This window comes from Thamnophis sirtalis, unplaced genomic scaffold, assembly GCF_051295495.1.
Source record: "Thamnophis sirtalis isolate CommonGarterSnake01/CBP01778 unplaced genomic scaffold, rThaSir2_p1.2 scaffold_4, whole genome shotgun sequence".
Lineage (NCBI taxonomy): Eukaryota > Metazoa > Chordata > Lepidosauria > Squamata > Natricidae > Thamnophis > Thamnophis sirtalis.
Window position 1 is genome coordinate 70,677,135 of NW_028261384.1, and position 18,220 is coordinate 70,695,354.

The 18,220-nt window shown below is 38.9% G+C and overlaps 1 protein-coding gene across 3 annotated transcripts in view; it reads right to left on the bottom strand.

Moving 5' to 3' along the window:
• Positions 1 to 18,220, bottom strand: part of VPS41 (VPS41 subunit of HOPS complex) — a 243,433-nt gene that overhangs the window by 47,601 nt on the left and 177,612 nt on the right. For all 3 annotated transcript variants that reach the window (XR_015696388.1, XM_087713103.1, XM_087713102.1), the window contains 4 exons: positions 13,986 to 14,067; positions 9,885 to 9,977; positions 7,814 to 7,941; positions 6,025 to 6,169 (listed from right to left, as the gene is read on the bottom strand). Coding sequence is in view for 2 of the 3 variants with exons in the window: in XM_087713103.1 (XP_087569229.1) it covers positions 6,025 to 6,169; positions 7,814 to 7,941; positions 9,885 to 9,977; positions 13,986 to 14,067 (448 nt within the window). In the remaining variant the exon portion in view is untranslated. The remainder of the gene's footprint in view (positions 1 to 6,024; positions 6,170 to 7,813; positions 7,942 to 9,884; positions 9,978 to 13,985; positions 14,068 to 18,220) is intronic.

Below are 18,220 nucleotides of genomic sequence, written 5' to 3' on the forward strand. Positions count from 1 at the left end.
AGTACATATCCAAAAGAAATATGAACATTTATTAACTCAACCAAAGCTTGGGAAAATGTTTTCATCATTGGCAAATTGTAAGAAAAGAGGAGTGGTCTTCTATATTAAAGGCAACATCCCAACAAAAGTAGTATACGCAGAGGAAGAGGGAAGAATTTTGATGGTGGAAATTATGGACACCCAAAAGACACTCCTAATTGGAATCTACGCCCCTAATGAAAAACAAGATGAATTCTACAAAAAACTACACAAAAAAGTTTTGGAACTAGACTATGTTGATATTTGTATGATGGGAGACTTTAATGGCATTGTGAATCCAAATATGGACTATAAAACACATAAAACAAAAAAATTAAACAGGAAGCCTCTGCCAAAATCCTTCTTCAGGATGACAGATGAACTAAATTTAAAAGATATATGGAGAGAAAGAAACGTTAAAAAAGAACAATATACCTTCTACTCAAATAGACATTCTTCACTCTCCAGAATAGATATGATATGAGTTTCAGCGGACCTGAGCTCCAACATAAAAGAAATTGAGATCGAAGCTAGCACCTGGGCGGACCATAATCCAATTTTAATTAAATGGAAAGGACAAAGGGTAAGATCTAGATGGACACTAAATAACACTATATTGAAAGAAAAAGAGTTTGTACAAAAAATGGAAAAAGAGTTAGTCCTTTTTTTTAAAGAAAACAGGAAAGAAGATACGTCATTGCAGAATCTCTGGGACACAATGAAGGCTGTTATTAGAGGCTTGACAATAGATTATACAAGGAAGAGAAACTCCAAAAAAAGACAAATGCATAAAGCTTTAGACAATGACTATAAAATACTTGAAAGAGATCTACAGAGAGCACCACAAAAAAAAGATGTTAAAATAAAGATGGACATAATTAAACACAAAATGGACTTATTAGAAAAGGAAGAACTGGCACAAAAAATTAGAGGTGCCAAACAGAATTATTTTGAAAATGCGAACAAACCAGGCAGGTGGTTAGCATATAAGATGAAAAAAGAGAGAGAAACAAAGAAAATACTACAACTAAGAGACAAACAAGGAGAAATTCAATATGGAAATACCGAAAAGAAAAAAATTATACATGATTACTACATTAAACTTTATGAACAAGAGAAGGTGGAGGAGGGACGAGTCAAAAAGTATCTACAAGATGCCAATCTCCCCCAGGTACCAGATGAAACTAGAACAATGTTAGAAAGTAAAATAACAATGATGGAGCTAACAGAGGCACTTAAAAAACAAAATAATGGGAGAGCCCCAGGACCAGATGGTCTACCCGTGGAATTCTACAGAACATTTGAAGAAATATTGACCCCCCCACTCCTACAAGTCATGAATGAAGTGATGACTGAGAACCAAATACCGAAGTCATGGTCAGAAGCGTATATCACATTACTACCCAAGGAAGAGACTGATTTAACACAAATCAAGAATTATAGACCAATCTCTTTATTAAACTCAGACTACAAGCTATTTGCATCTATACTAGCTGAGAGACTTAAAAAATACTTAAATGGCTTCATCCATTCAGATCAAAATGGCTTTTTACCTAAAAGACAAATCAAAGACAATATGAGAATAATTTTGAATACTTTGGAATACTATGAGGCCCATCCAGAAAAACAATTGGCACTGATGTTCCTCGATGCGCAGAAGGCCTTTGATAATGTGAATTGGCAGTTTATGTTTTTGCAACTGGAGCAGATGAACTTTGGCAAGAAATTCACTCAAAGTATACGAACGATATACCAGAAACAAGCAGCAAAGATAATGGTAAATGGAGAACTAACAGAACCGATTGAAATAAAGAGAGGTACAAGACAAGGCTGCCCACTATCTCCGCTACTTTTTGTCCTAACACTAGAGGTCTTAAACAGAAAGATTAGAGAAGAAGAAGAAATAAGAGGAATGAAAATTAAGAGAGAAGAGTATAAACTGCAAGCGTTCGCAGACGATTTAGTTTTCATTCTTGAAGACCCATTAGAAACTGCACCCAAATTGTTAGAAAGAATAGAGGAATATGGAGAAGTAGCAGGCTTGAAAATAAACAAAGATAAAACAAAGATTATGACAAAGAATATCCCAGCTACACAAAAGGTTCAGTTGTCAGAAATGTTGCAGATTCAAAACACAAGTAAAATTAAATATTTGGGGATATATTTATCACCTAGATGTAGCACTCTTAAAGAGGATAATTATACCAGATTAAAACGACAAATAGCAATCGATTTGGAGAAATGGGGAAACTTGCATTTATCAATGATGGGAAGAATTTCTACAATTAAAATGAACATTCTACCTAGAATTTTATATCTGTTTCAGACAATCCCAATTAGACTGGGTAAGGATTTTTTTCTAGACTTAAATAAAATAGTTTTGAAATTTATATGGCAAGGGAAAAAAGCTAGAATAAAGCTTAAATTACTGCAAGATGTTAGATCAAGAGGAGGTTTTGCTTTACCTGATTGGGAGCTATACTATCAGGCAGCAAATCTGATGTGGATTAAGGAGTGGATATCATTAAAAAACTCTAGATTATTGAACGTAGAAGGTCATGATTTGCTGTTGGGATGGCATGCCTTCTTATGGTATAAGGGAACTAAACCGCATGGTTACTTTAGAAGACATTATATAAGGGAGGCATTGTTGTTAAATTGGGAAAAGATTAAAAAATTACATTATTTAAAAATTCCAGTCTGGACATCAACAATTGAAGCATTCTCGTATCCGATAATACATAAAAAGGAACAAACAGTTAGATATATAGAATTATTGAATGCAGAGGGTGAGCTCAAATCTAGTCAAGAGTTGAAGCAAGAAGGGATGGAAATGAACTGGTATTCATATGTACAGATACAATCTAGATATAATGAAGATAGAAAAACTAAAGGTCTATATAATAAAATGACTGAGCTAGATAAAATTCTAACAGGTACCGATGAAAAAGTAATTAAAAAACTATATGGATATTTATTGGAGTTTAAATTGCATGAAGAACAAGTTAAAGAAACTATGATTGCTTGGGGGAAAAATTTTAAGTATGGGATTGATTTAGAGAATTGGCAGAAATTGTGGTCTCAAAATTACAAAATGACAATGTCTACTGCATATAGAGAAAATTTGTATAAGATGTTTTATAGGTGGCATCTACCCCCGACCAGAATCGCAAGAATGTTTAAGAATAAATCAGAAAAGTGTTGGAAATGTCACCAGATACCTGGCTCATACTACCACATGTGGTGGACTTGCACTGAAGCCAAAAGATACTGGACTAAAATCCACATGTGGTTGGAGAAAATGATACATAAACAAATAGACTTTAAACCAGAGGTCTTTTTATTGGGAATTTTACCAGAAACCTACAACAAAGACTTAAAATATTTGATTGTAAATGTTATAACAGCAGCCAGAATTGTATTTGCAAAAAACTGGAAAAATGAAACAATACCAAAAGAGGAAGAAATCATTCGAAAAATAATGGACTGTGCCGAAATGAGTAAATTGACATTTGAAATTAGAGAGCAAGAGGATGAACAATTTTATAAGATATGGGACTTGTTTTATCAATGGCTAAGGGAAAAAGAACAAAATTTTGGAAATGAAAAATGATATACTTATGCTTTAATTGGAAAAAGTAAATGATGATATAATTATGCTGTGAAATAATTCAACAATGATATAAGGAAGTACTAATATAAGGTCTGGTGATATAATGTATAAGGTTAAGAACTTACTATAATGATATTTCGCTGCTGATAAGGTAATTCTAGTAGGGGAACAAATGAAAACTGGTATATATAGGCAGCGATGCCTTGTTGAACAATGAAGGAATAAGATCTCTGTTTGAAGGTATGAAATGCAAGGTTAACAATGAATAGAAGTATATTCTCTGGGGGAAAACAATGCTAATGTTAACTGAATATATATGGTAGAAGGAAAATGAGACCTTTAGTTACATTAGAGGAAATATCTGAGATGGTAAACATTATTTGAAGATGTAGATGTTAAAACAACCGTAATCAAACGACATGCTGCATGTGATGATGGTTTTTTTTTTCTTTTTCTTTTTTGTTTTTTTTTTTTGTTTTTTGTCTTTTTTTCCCCTTCCTTTTTGGACCTTTTTTGTCCTTTTTGGCCTTCCCCCCTCCCCCCACCCTTTTTTTTTCTTTTCCCCTTCTCTTTTTGAACTTTTTTTTTTCTTGTCCTTTCTTGGCCTCCCCCCCTTCCCTCACCCTTTATTTTTTTTTTCCCCCCCTCTTCCTCTCTCCCTTGTTTTACTTTGTTGTTTTTTGTTTTTTAAACCCTAGCTTATTGTGGTGCTTATTAAATATACAATAGAGAGATACGGGATGTATAAACTTAGTAGGGATGCACCTGTGATTAAACGACATATTGTATGTGAAGATGGGCTTTCCCTCCCCCCCCCTTTTTTTCTCTCCATCCTCTCCCTTTCCCATTGTTGTCTATGTAACCAAAAAATAAAAATAATTAAAAAAAAAAGAAAAGAAACATAACATATAAAGACATCATGACAGAAGATGGCAACATGAAAACAAAGATGGAATTAGAGCAGCAGGGCAGGAATCTGGAATGGTGGGAATATGTACAGGTTAGAAACAGGTTTAAAAGCGATAGGGTACGGTTTGGGATCTACCCAAACCCTCAGGGGCTAGATAAGATTTTGTTTGGTGGAGACAAGAAAATGTTATCGAAGATTTACCAATTTTTGACCTGCCAAGATGCTAATGAAGAGATGGACAAAAGCCTTCTAATAGCGTGGGAGAGAAACCTTGGCTATGAAATTGAAATGGGCAAATGGTGGGATCTATGGAGTAAGACCATTAAACTTACAATATCTACAGCATTCAAAGAAAACATATACAGGATGGTTTATAGGTGGCACTTCCCCCCAACGAGGTTAGCCAAGATGTTCCCTGGGTTATCTCCATTGTGTTGGAAATGTGGAAGAAAGAATGGCACATTCTACCATATTTGGTGGTCCTGTACTGAGGCCACGGAATATTGGAAAAGGATTAAAAAATGGCTAAAAGAGGTTACCGGGGCAAACATGGAATGGAGACCTGAGAACCTTCTACTAAGCATTAAACCAGAAAACATAAGCAGTTCAATATGGCATTTGAGCCTACATATAATTGTGGCCGCAAGAATAACTTATGCACAATTTTGGAAATCCACTACCATACCGTCGGAAGATGCTATAATTAAAAAGAACTATGAATGCGCAGAAATGGATAGAATGACGGGTTGGCTGAGGGACAAAGGAGAAACAGAACATTATCTTAGCTGGAACTTATGGTATATGTGGGCAACAAGGAGAACAGCAGGGACTTAAAATGGGGAAAGTTAAAAGTGAACATGGGTATTGTAATAGATCCTTGAACTTTGTAATGAGAAGATGTGGTTTAGAGACCTAACAATGAGGAAGGAAAGAAAAAAAGTTGGGCTGTGAATGACTGTCACCGCGGGGGGGGGAGGGGGGTTGTATGTTTAAAATTGTATTTGTATCTGTATGTTTTACGCTTAAAAAAAATGTATAACTAATGAATGCCGATATAAAAGGCTGTATATTTACCTTATATTGTTATGTATGTTTTGTCTTTTCTTATGTTGTTGTATTTTTCTTTCTGTTTTTAAAGGTAATAATGTTTAATAAAAACTATTTAAAAAAAATTGTTTATGGACTAGGCTATATTTTTTACCACTTTGTTCTTTCAATTTATATGGCAATTATCAATTAAGATCAGAAAAATGAAGAGTCTTCTCACAATATAATATTATGTTCTTTTTCTTGACCAAATGCAGCTTTTCCACTTCTAAAATATTTTAGAAAATATTTATTGTTAGTAACAATTATGTGATAATTATCTACCTTTCTCAGATATCATAATAAAAAGTGCAGGTTGTTAAACTCAATTTACTTTTATCTGCAAGCATTCTTAAAGAGAAAAAAGTGTTAACATACAACTTGAAATCCATCATACCTCTGAATCAAACTCCATTAGTAGAACAATTTTGTCCCTGATGGAACTGAAAAGATTGTGTTTGTGGATCAGCTGGAAAACATCTTTATGTCTCAGTGTGAGGTAAATTTCAAGAGCCTTTCTGTAGCGCTGATCGTAGGTGTACCTAATAAGAAAGATCATGTGTTATAAATAGACCCAGATGTGGGCCTTTTGAGAAAGCAATCCAATAGCACAGAAATCATTTGGCTAAAACATCCTATAGTTATTTGGAATAATAGAAAACATTTTCTGTCTACATGTGTTAGAAAAGTAATTGGATATCACTTTTTCCTTCAATTTTCTTCAGACCCTCAATGGCCTTTAGCCTTTCTGATTAAGATATGCTTCAAGGATAGTGAAAAACCTTAAATAGTGCAGGCTAACTTAGGATGTTAAGGATGTATTCTGGCATTCCTGAGAATAAAACAAAATAGAAGGACATATTTATGTGTGAACATTGCTATGTAAGACTTAAGAAAATGAAACACATTTGAAAAGCAGCTTGTTTCAAGCCTCCAATAACTTGAATATGGATATATAAATGAAAGAAAAACTGTAATCTAGAATATTTGGGTTTTTTTGTACCATTTCTGCGCTGTGATTTTAATGATATTTTCAACAGTAATCTCTCTCTCTGAATCCCTTTAATTCTTTATTAAAACTTCATTGACAGCATTTTCCCCATTAATATTTTTAATTTTAATATTTAAAATAATTAAAACAGAAGAGTTAAATATCTATCTATCTATTCATCCATCCATCCATCCATCATCTACCTACCTATAATCTATCTACCATGTTTCCCCGAAAATAAGCCCTCCCCAAAAATATTGTAACACAGCAGCACCATGAGATGACCACGTTCGCTGCCTCCTGCACCTCAAAAATAATAAGAGCTCCCTGAAAATAAGCACAAGTGCTTATTTTTGGGTGGAGGGTGTCAAAAGAAAATAAGACTTATTTTCAGGAAAGCACGGTATCTATCTATCATGTATCATCTCTGTCTGTCTATTATAAAATACAGATGGGGACAGTTTTGTCTGTATCAAGAATTTTACCGAATGTTTTCAAAACAGCTTGTATTTCAAAATTCAATTATTACAGATATAGTGCAATATATACAGATATAGTTCTCCATCTCAGTTTTCCTGAAGCTGAATCTACATATTTCTCGCTGAGCCTTAAAAATACCCATCAGAGTCAATCCCATAGCTGAGCACCTGAGCACAAATAATCAACTAAGAGCTAATGACCAAAGCAGTCTAAAAGTCAAGCTGAAAAATACAAAGCTAATATACAAAGATGTTTGGATAAAACAACAACATTGGGAGATTCTGCTCAACATAATCTCTCAATACTCCAAAAAGGTACTAAAGTCAGGTATTAAGGCTGATACAGCATGAACAATAGCATTCATGAACGTGGATTTCATGAAAAAAGAAGCAAGATACCACATTCTTATATTTGAGAGCATCTGAATAATATTTCTCTTCCCTGACTTATAAATTTTAGACATGAAAAACTAAAATACAATAATACTATCTCTGAAACAATCTTGCTGTTGATGTAAATCTTTTCAAATGAAAGTTTTAATAAATATTTGAACTTCATCCCTCACCCACAAAAGTAGAGATAGGAAGAAGTCAAATTACTTTTATGTGGAAAAACATACTTAAAATTCTGATTATTCAAGGAAAGAACCACAATGGGTTATTTAGATGTTAGTCAATTGTGGGTATCATTCGAATTCCTGAGCCAACAGACTTACAATTCTGCTAGAGTTTTCAGCAATGTCCTGTTCTGTGGATCTTTCTTCAGATGGTCCAATACAGCATGGACAATGATTGGATTGTTGTACAGGTTCCCAGGCCATTCTTTAATTAATGTTGCAAAACCCTTAAAATAATTGAAAGTGGATATGAGATTGGAAGCAAATAACTTTTTTAAATAAAAGAAATAAAATTAAAAGGCTTTGCACTTTAGTCAAAGGTATTAAGAGAATAACAAAAATTGTCATTGTCATCTGGGCAAAATGAATTGGACAAATTCAGCCAAATAACCCCCTCTTTTTTAATACTAATGTAATTAGGAACTACAATAGGAACTACAATTAGGCCTCCATAATTTCAAGTGGGAAGGACAATTCCAATTCCAAGTGGGAAGGACACAAGTATAAGGACTTCTGTTTGATCCAGAATATATATGCTTCCTTCATATTTCCTGGAGAATCTTAGCAATAGCAATAGCAGTTAGACTTATATACCGCTTCATAGGGCTTTCAGCCCTCTCTAAGCGGTTTACAGAGTCAGCATATTGCCCCCAACAATCTGGGTCCTCATTTTACCCACCTCGGAAGGATAGAAGGCTGAGTCAACCTTGAGCCGGTGAGATTTGAACAGCCGAACTGCAGAACTGCAGTCAGCTGAAGTAGCCTGCAGTGCTGCATTTAACCACTGCGCCACCTCGGCTCTAACCTTCTTTATGGAGAGCTCTTTCATTTTCTTGGGGCCAACCTACAGAGGGTTATAAGTAGTAACTTGGCTGCCTGGGTCATTGGAACCGGTAGTGATCCAGGCCTGCCACACCCCTGAACCAGTTCTCTCATAGGCAGAGCCATTTTGCTTCTGCCCATGTGCAGCAATTTTTATTGCACTAGTTGGTCATGCCCACTCTGACACTCACCTTGCCTCACTTTCACCATGTGGATCCGCAGAACTGCTTCCTTCTACCTACACACAGGTAAGCAGCATTCATGCTAGCCTAGCCCTCCCCTCCCCACTGGCTTTAACCCAGACCCTACCTCGTCAACTGATGGGGAAAGCGGTGAGCGAACGGATGGAACCAGCCTGGCCTCCAATACTCCATCTCGCAGAGATGGTGGCAGTGAGCCGTAAGGAAGTGACCCCCGTGATGTGGGATGGACAGCCTCCCACGCCGCTACACCCTTGCCTTCCATGCAGATCCTCTGTCGGTGGGGCACCTCCCATTTCGTCCATGTGCCATCCCCCCACTGCTTCTACATCCCTGAATGGTCCAACGCCAACGTAGATGTTCCTTCGGGCAAGCTATTGAAGCTTGGCTATTTCATTCCACCTCTCCTTCTGACTTTTCTCATCCAGCCCCTCCTACACGCACACACACACCCCATACTTGTCATGGTGCAAGGTGAGTGTGGTTGGGGAGAAATCAGGGTGAGGGGGAGGAGAAGGCTGAAATTCTGCTAGGGGGCAAGGGAAAGCAAGCCAGGTCTCCTCAGCGAGTGCCACTCTTTCTCTCAGCTGCCTCTCGAGGTTGGCTGATTGGACCCGTGCCTGCTCTTGCCCACCCCACTTCTCCTCCTCATGGCTGATCCCATGTTTTGTGGGAATAAAAGCAGTCATACAGAGAGAACTGGGAGTGGAAGAAGCAGGTCCCAAGCAGGCCAGCGGACGCCCTACATACCTGTGTTTTCCCCTCCTTCCCTCAAAGCAGCTATGCCTTCCGCTTGCCCATTAGTGACTGCCCGTGCTCCCCCCTATTGCTCCCCCTGCAGGAGCTAGAAAGTGTGGGGGGTTTGGCTTGATGGCCCATTTTGTTTCAGAAGGGAGAGAAAGGATACCTCCTTTCTGCGAGGGAAGACATCTTCCTTGGCTGCCTTCAGCTGCCTCTCCCCTTTAGGCTCACTGAGTCTAGGTGCTCGCTTTTCCTCTGGAGAAATCCAGAACCCCAGGAAGGGTAATCCTTATGTATTTTATTGGTAGATAGCATGTCTCATCCTAATCTGTTTTACCACTATAGTGACAAATTTAAAATTAAGCTGCTGTTCTGTTTCAGTGGTATTACAACAAATAATATTTTACCTGATAATCGCTCTCTAGAAATTCATGCAGAACCATTTCATAAATAAAAGGCTTCAGGATCGAATCTTGTCTTGGCAAATAGTGACTAATTGCCTAAGGAAATAAACAATTAAAATATGTTGAAGCTTTCCAAAAGTTTTAGGAAACATTACTAAAAACAAAGCCAGAAGTGGTGGCAGTATTCCAGCTGAAAATCCTAAAAATCCTAAAGGATGATGCTATTAAAGGGCTACATTCAATATGCCAGAAAACTTTGAAAACTCAACAATGAACACAGGATTGAAAAGGTCATTTTAGGTTCCAATTCCAAAGAAGGCCAATGCCAAAGAATGTTCAAATTACTGTATAACTGCACTCATTTCACATACTAGCAAGGTCATGCTCAAAATTCTACAAGCTAGACTTCAGCAATATGTGAACCAAGAACTACCAGAGGAGGCAGAGGAAATAGAAATCAAATTTCCAACATTTGCTGGATCTTGGAGAAAGAAGGGAGTTCCAAAAAAAACCAAATCTAGTTCTGTGTCATTGACTACTTTAAAATCTTTGATTGGATAGATCATAATAAAGTGTGTCAAGTTCTTAAAGAGATGGTAGTACGAGATCACCATACCTGTCTCCTGAAAAACATGAGGGTTAAGTAGCAACACTGAACAAACGTGGAAAACCAGATTGGTTCAAAATAGGGGAAGAAGTATAAGAGGGTTGTATATTGACATCCTGCTTATTTAATATATGCAGACTAATGTGAAATGCTGGGCTGGATAAATCACAAGCCAGAATTAAGATTTTCATGAGAAATATAAACAATCTTAGATATGTAGATGATACCTCGCTAACGGCACAAAGTGAAGAGGAAATAAAGAGCCTCTTGATGAGGAGAGGAGACTGTAAAAGTTGGCTTGAAACTCAACATTAAAAAAAACTAATATCATGTAATCTGATCCCATCACTTCCTGGCAAATAGAAAGGGAAGAAATGAAAGCAGATTTTATTTTCTTAAGCTCCTGGAGCACTGCAGGTAGCAACTGCAGCCCTGAAATTAAAAGATCCCTGCTCTTTGGGAGGAAAGTTATGACAATCAGAATATTAATACAGCCTTTATTGTCATTGTACAAAATAAATGCAAAAATTTGGTAATGGTTTTTCCAATAGTTTTCTATGGCTGAAAGTTTGGACCAAAAGGTGAGTGCCAAAGAATTATGCTCTCTAGTTGTGGTGTTGGAGAAGACTTTTTAAAGTCCCTTGGACTTCAAGGAGGTCACACCAGTCAATCCTAAAGGAAGTCAATCCTGAACGTTCTTTGGAAGAACAATTATTGAAGCTGAAGCCAAATGCTTTGGCCACCAACTGAGAAGAGATGACTCACTAGAAACATCCTCCCCACTCCACTGATATTGGGAAAGATTGAAGGAGAAGGGACAGTGTTATTGATGCAATGAATATCAATTTTGGCATTCTTTGGGAGACAGTGGAGGGCAGGGGCCTGGTGGGCTATATAGTCCATGGGGTCACTAAGAGTTGGATATGACTTAGCAATTGAACAACAAAAACAAAAACAATCGCCAGTTTGGAAAGGCAGTAATTTTATTGACAGGCTTTTTGGACAAGATTTTCTATATTTAAAAGTCTTCTGGATAGCATAAGGCATTGTTGTAAGATATTTATACTCAAGTTAAAAATAAATCTAGAAGGGAGTGGTGATGGCAAAAATAGTACATCACCCATTTATCCATACATCTTTTAGGGTGAAGTGAAATAGAGGAAGGTAAGCAAGAGGCTTTCTTCTAATCTGGCAAAATATCTGGCTACTAACCTGCTCTTTCTCCATAAATAGTGCTGTTGTCTTGCCATCCATCTTTAATTTTGTATGAAAGCAACTGCTATGAGAAAAACTACCGTTTTGCAATACTTTCACACTCTTGAATAGAATTTAACATCTCAAAAGGACTACCTACTGTGAGATCTTAATAATATGTTCCTTTTGGTTCGTTGAGTTTGAATAGGAAGACATAAAATTCGTAGTGAGAATATGGATATGCAATCAATACTCATGTTCATAAATGCTTTCTACTATCGGAAAAATAACAGCCTTTTAACAATATGCCATGGTCAAACTATTAATTTTGATGCTTGCTAACTAATATGTCCCTTAAAAGTTCCTGCTCTGCTCTGCTATTAGTCGAATTATATGAGTTCTTTCTAATCTTGCAGTACACAACAGGCCCAAAATCTGTCACATTGAAACACAATTAATTCCTGAAAATATTATTAATGAATCGGTCTACAAACTCTTGAATCATGAGACCATGTATCTACTATGCTTTTAAAGACTTCTAAAAGGTAGATTCTTGAAAAGTTACAACTCTCTGACAAACTTAGATGGACATAATTCAACTTGTATTGTATAATTTTTTATATAACAGACATGGAAGCCAAATATAATAAAATTGTATAATGTCTTGTTTAAGGTCTGGGAAAAAAATCAAGAAGAACCATTATATGAAAATCACAATCTGGTTATCAACGATGGAGCCAATGACATACCCAAATACCATAGATCTCAGTAAAATGATAAGCTATGCAGAACTTTTAGATGAAAAAGGAGAACTAAAATCAGTAAAAGATCTGAAAACACAAGGAATAAATATGGAATGCTGGCCTTATTTACAAATTAAAACAAGATTTAAAAAAGATCGGGAACAATATGAAATACATGAGAAACAAGTGGAAATAGATAAAATATTATTAGGAATGGGAGGAAAAATGATTAGCAAATTATATAATTTTCTTTTTAAGATATAAAATGGTGGAAGAGATAGTAAAGGAGACAATGATTAGCTAGGCAAGAAACTTTGGCCATAACATAGAGTTAGAAAAATGGGACAAACTATGGGAAAGAAATTATAAATTTACAATAGCAGTAGCTTACAAAGAAAACCTCTATAAAATGTTTTATAGATGGCATTTGCCCTCAGCGAGATTGGCCAAAATGTATCCAAATTTATCTCCCAAATGTTGGAGATGTAGTCACACGATTGGAACATTCTACCATATGTAGTGTATGGGCCCCATTACAAGGAAATATTGGTGTAAAAATCAGAAATGGCTGGAAGAAATTACGGAGCAAAAGATAGAATTGAAACTGGAATCATTATTAGGAATACAGACAAAACAGACAAAAAATTTCAATACATAATACTATACATACTCACTGCAGCTAGGATCACTTTTGCACAAAACTGGAAACAAATTAATATACCCGCAGACAAAACAATAATTAGAAAGGTACTCAAATATACAGAGATGGAAAAAATGACCATAGAATTAAAAGAAAGAGAAGAATCAGATTTCTATAAAATATGGAATAGAATTTATAATTGGCTAGAAAACAGAAGCCAAAACAAAAAAGGACGTCTTTGTTTCCCCCCCCAAACTAGTATTGAATAAAAATTAACCAAAGTTACTAATTACTATCAAACTTAAAATATTGACCACAATGTAAATAAAATGGTGATATGAACAATTAATATTATTAAAAGTGTTAGTACAACTGTTATTACACTATTACAGAAGATACAATCGATAGGAAAGCAATGTAGAATGGAGAATTACAAAAGCTAAACATAAATGCCGATACAGAAGGCTGTATAACTATTTTATATTGTTACGTTTGTCTTGTTTTTTCTTTTTGTGTGTGTCTTCTTTTCTGTTTTTTAAAGATAAAAATGTTCAATAAAAACTATTTTTTTAAAAAATTGTACAAGGAACCAAAATACTATATTTTGTTAAGTTTCATGTTTCAAAAATTATTAATAGCACGTTTTAACTTTTTATTAGGCCATGAATATCAACTTATTTCAGTTTTAGATTCTAGGATATGTAATGCTATTTCTTGAAATTCAATTAATACTTACCCTATTGTGGGACAGACCCAACTCACATATAGAAAATAACAAATGAAACAAACAGATAAAGACAGACCTAAATACAATAGAGCAATTTTGAATATGCCTACTTTTGGGGAAAGTAATAAAGACATGACTATATGATTTATTAACTTTTACATGTGACAAACAAGTGGTGTTCAGTCATACAAACCTTAAGTTGTCCAATTTCTTTAAATCTATATACTTCACATTCCCATAAATTTGTGTTTTTGCCAAGTATCTTCTGACATTTTCTGAGGAGAAAATATATAATAAGCGAAGTGTCCATAAATCATATTTTCAATGCTATTTTTTCCTTGCATACTTCATTATTTGTGAAGTAACAGAGTATTAATTTGAAATGAATTATGAATTGCTTTTTAATCTGACTAAGGACACTCAAAAAACATAAAATTCAGCAACTACAATCAAATATTGTATTTTTTGGAGTATGATGCACTTTTTGCCCCCCTAAGAGAGGGTGAAAATTTGGGTGCGCCTTATACACTGAATATAGACCTGTCCACCTGCCATCCCCCAGCAATTTGCCTCCTCGAAGCAAACAATGAACAGCCTGTTTCAGTTTCAGCACAGCCTGATTAGCACTGGCAGCTGATGGGCCTCCTACTATCAGCGGTATCAGGCTGCAGACAGGCAGCAATAGGCTATGGCAATCCCTGCAGCCCCAAACAGCTGATTGTTGGGAGGCCTGACTATCAGCTGCTTGTGCTAATCAGGCTGTGCTAAAACTGCTGTTTGATGAAAGGCGGCAAATTGCTGGGAGGCAGAGGCAGATTTTTATTTTCTTGTGCAAATCAGATTGAAACTGAAACTGGCTGTTTGCTGTAAGGAGGCAAGTCAATAACTTTAAATGTCTATAGAATGTTCAAATTATTATACTTATTTTTTAAAGATTGCTTTATTATTGTTCTAGACAACTTAACAAAATGAAGAAGTTTATTAAAATAAATCCTTGATCTGAAGAGGCCCAGTGCTATTGTATCATCTTTTAAATAGCAGAGAATAATGTATACTTCCAGAAAGTCACATCAATTTTAACAGTATCTGTACAAGTATGGGGGTGATGGGGGTGCGCGTGCATGAGGGTGTATTTTTTTTAAGGTATTTTTTAGGTATTTATTAGACATTTATAGGCCGCCCTTTTCCCTGAGGGGACTCAGGGCGGCTTACAATCAAAAGGAAAGGGAGTGTAGGACAATACAAAAAGAAATGTGCACAAAAATAAATTAAACAGTAAAACTCAACATTCACTCAGCATTCGGGAGGGGCAAAGTAAACTTATCCCCAGGCCTGACGGGCTAGCCAGTTCTTGAGGGCTGTGCGGAAGGCCTGGACGGTGGTGAGGGTACGAATCTCCACGGGGAGATTGTTCCATAGTGTCGGAGCCGCAACAGAGAAGGCTCTCCTCCGAGTAGTCGCCAGTCGGCACTGACTGGCGGATGGAATACGGAGGAGGCCAACTCTATGCGATCTGATGGGACGCAGGGAGGTAATTGGCAGAAGGCGGTCTCTCAAATAGCCAGATCCACTACCATGGAGCGCTTTATAGGTGGTGAGTAGGACCTTGAAGTGCACCCGGAGATCGACAGGTAGCCAGTGCAGCTCACGGAGGATCGGTGTTATGTGGGCAAACCGTGGTGCGCCCACGATCACTCGCGCGGCCGCATTCTGGACTAGCTGAAGTCTCCGGATGCTCTTCAAGGGCAGCCCCATGTAGAGCACATTACAGTATTCCAGCCTGGAGATCACAAGGGCTCGAGTGACTGTTGTGAGGGCCTCCCGATTCAGGTAGGGCCGCAACTGGCGCACTAGGCGAACCTGGGCAAATGCCCCCCTGGTCACAGCTGAGAGATGGTGGTCAAAGGTCAGCTGTGGGTCCAGGAGGACTCCCAAGTTGCGGGCCCTTTCTGAGGGGTGTAAGTTTTGTCCCCCCAGCCTGAGTGATGGTATGTTGGTCAAATTTTTGGGAGGGAAACACAACAGCCACTTGGTCTTGTCTGGGTTGAGTATCAGCTTGTTTGCTCTCATCCAGTCTTTAACGGCTTCTAGACCCCGGTTCATCACGTCCACCGCTTCATTGAGTTGGCACGGGGCGGACAGATACAACTGTGTATCGTCCGCATATTGGTGGTATTTTATCCCGTGCCTTCGGATGATCTCGCCCAGCGGTTTCATGTAAATGTTAAATAGTAGGGGGGATAGGACCGATCCCTGCGGCACCCCATAAGTTAGGGGCCTCAGGGACGATCTCTGCCCCCCCACCAACAACGACTGCGACCTGTCCGAGAGATAGGAGGAGAACCACCGCAAAACAGTGCCGCCCACCCCTATCTCCCGCAGTCGTCGCAGAAGGATACCATGGTCGATGGTATCGAAAGCCGCTGAGAGGTCCAGGAGAACTAGGATGGAAGCATGGCCTCCATCCCTAGCTCTCCAGAGATCATCGGTCAATGCGACCAAAGCGGTTTCTGTGCTGTAACCGGGTCTGAAGCCAGACTGGAAGGGGTCAAGATAGTTAGCTTCCTCCAAGGTACGCTGAAGCTGGAGAGCCACCACCTTCTCAACAACCTTCCCTACAAAGGGGAGGTTGGAGACTGGACGATAGTTATTAAGAACAGCTGGATCCAAGGACGGTTTCTTCAGGAGGGGTCTTACCACCACTGTCTTGAGCGCGGTGGGAAAGTACCCCTCCCGAAGAGAGGCGGTAACAACCGCCTGGATCCAGCCTCGTGTCACCTCACTGCTGTTGGCAACCAGCCAGGAGGGACACGGGTCCAGTATACAGGTGGAGGAACTCACAGCTCGCATAGCCTTGTCCACATCCCCAGAGGCAACTTCCTGAAACTCAACCCAGAGATGGTTTGCCAAGTCTTCTCCTTGTGTCTCGGCTGGATCTACTGGAGTGGAGTCCAGGTCCGCTCGAAACCGGGCAACTTTGTCCGCCAAGAACTGGACATACTCCTCAGCCTTACCCTGTAGGGAGTCCCGGGTGGGGTTTAGCCTAAATACCAAAGAAGTATAAAAGGTGGTGGGGAGCATCGGATGTCAGCTCTGACAATAGCCCGGGAAGAGTGGCCCTCTTCTTATGCCAGATGTCAAATCACATGGATTGTTATGGCCATATGTACACGTTGCAGTGGGACATGGTAATGGCTGTGATGGTGGTGATGGATGGAGAGGTTGCCACCTGGGTGGCTGATTTATATGGGGATCATGCTATGGAACTCGGGGACATTGGTCTGTTCCTGGAGACACTGCAGGAAAGGTTTAAAGATGCCACCAGGATTCAGCAGTGGAAGCGGAGTTTCTGGCTGTAAGACGAGGGAGGCCAGTAGCCGAATACATCGGAGAGTTCTGGGGTCTGGCCGGCAAAGTGAGGGGGTGGCCAGAGAGGTTGGTGGTGCACCACTTCAAGGCCGGTCTTGACCTAACACTATGTCAGGCCTGCATCTACAGAAGGTTGCCACATAGACTGACTGCATGGTTCCAGGCCGCCATGGAATTAGCTATAAATTTCCACAAGGATAGGCCAGGAAGGGAGTGGGGCACACAAGAACAAAGACCGCAAACACGTCCTATCAGCTTTGTCCTGATAACCCTGCAATCCACAGCAATCTCCAAGGTGAAACCATCTCCAATGGAAGCTGGATAGAGAACACCTGTCCAGACACCCATAATATGTTTTCATTGAGAGAGGCTGGGGCACAGAGCGGCAGTGTGTCCTGAAACCAGCCCTACAGTATCTGTGAGCACACCAAACACAAAAAGGAGAAGTCACGTGGGGTGAGTCAACCAATTCCTACACCCATTGGCTCCAGCCCATCAGGTGATACGCTCAACACCAGTGGAAGTGATGGGGAGGAGGATTCCGACCCAATGATAAATAAGCCAATCAAACCTTTTGTGATACCGGTAGTGGTGGAAACAGCCAGGCGATGACAGTGTACAGCCCTGATTGATTCAGGGTGCACTTATTGCTTAATGAATGCCACAATCGCTGATAGCTTGGGTGGATAGGCCTCAGGAAGCTGGCTAGGCCGATCTGTTTTGAACAGATGGACGGCTTGTTATTGGGGGGCTAACCAGCCACACATGTAACTAATCAGGTGGTATTGCAGATAGGGCCCCATCAGAAGGACCTGTGTTTTGTAGTGGTTCCGAAAATCATGGAAGTAATTGTTCTAGGCCTGGCGTGGTTGGATAAGTGGGGCCCCACAATATGGTGCGGTGGTGGTAGTAGGCATCTCAGAATAGGGCTCGGCCCTGAACGCCCTCCTCAAGAGGAGCAAACCATGGCCCAGGGGATGGTGGGATTGCAAACTGCAGTGCCATCGATAGATACAGCTGGGACTGAGCGATTCCCTTGGGTATATGCAGACTTAAAGG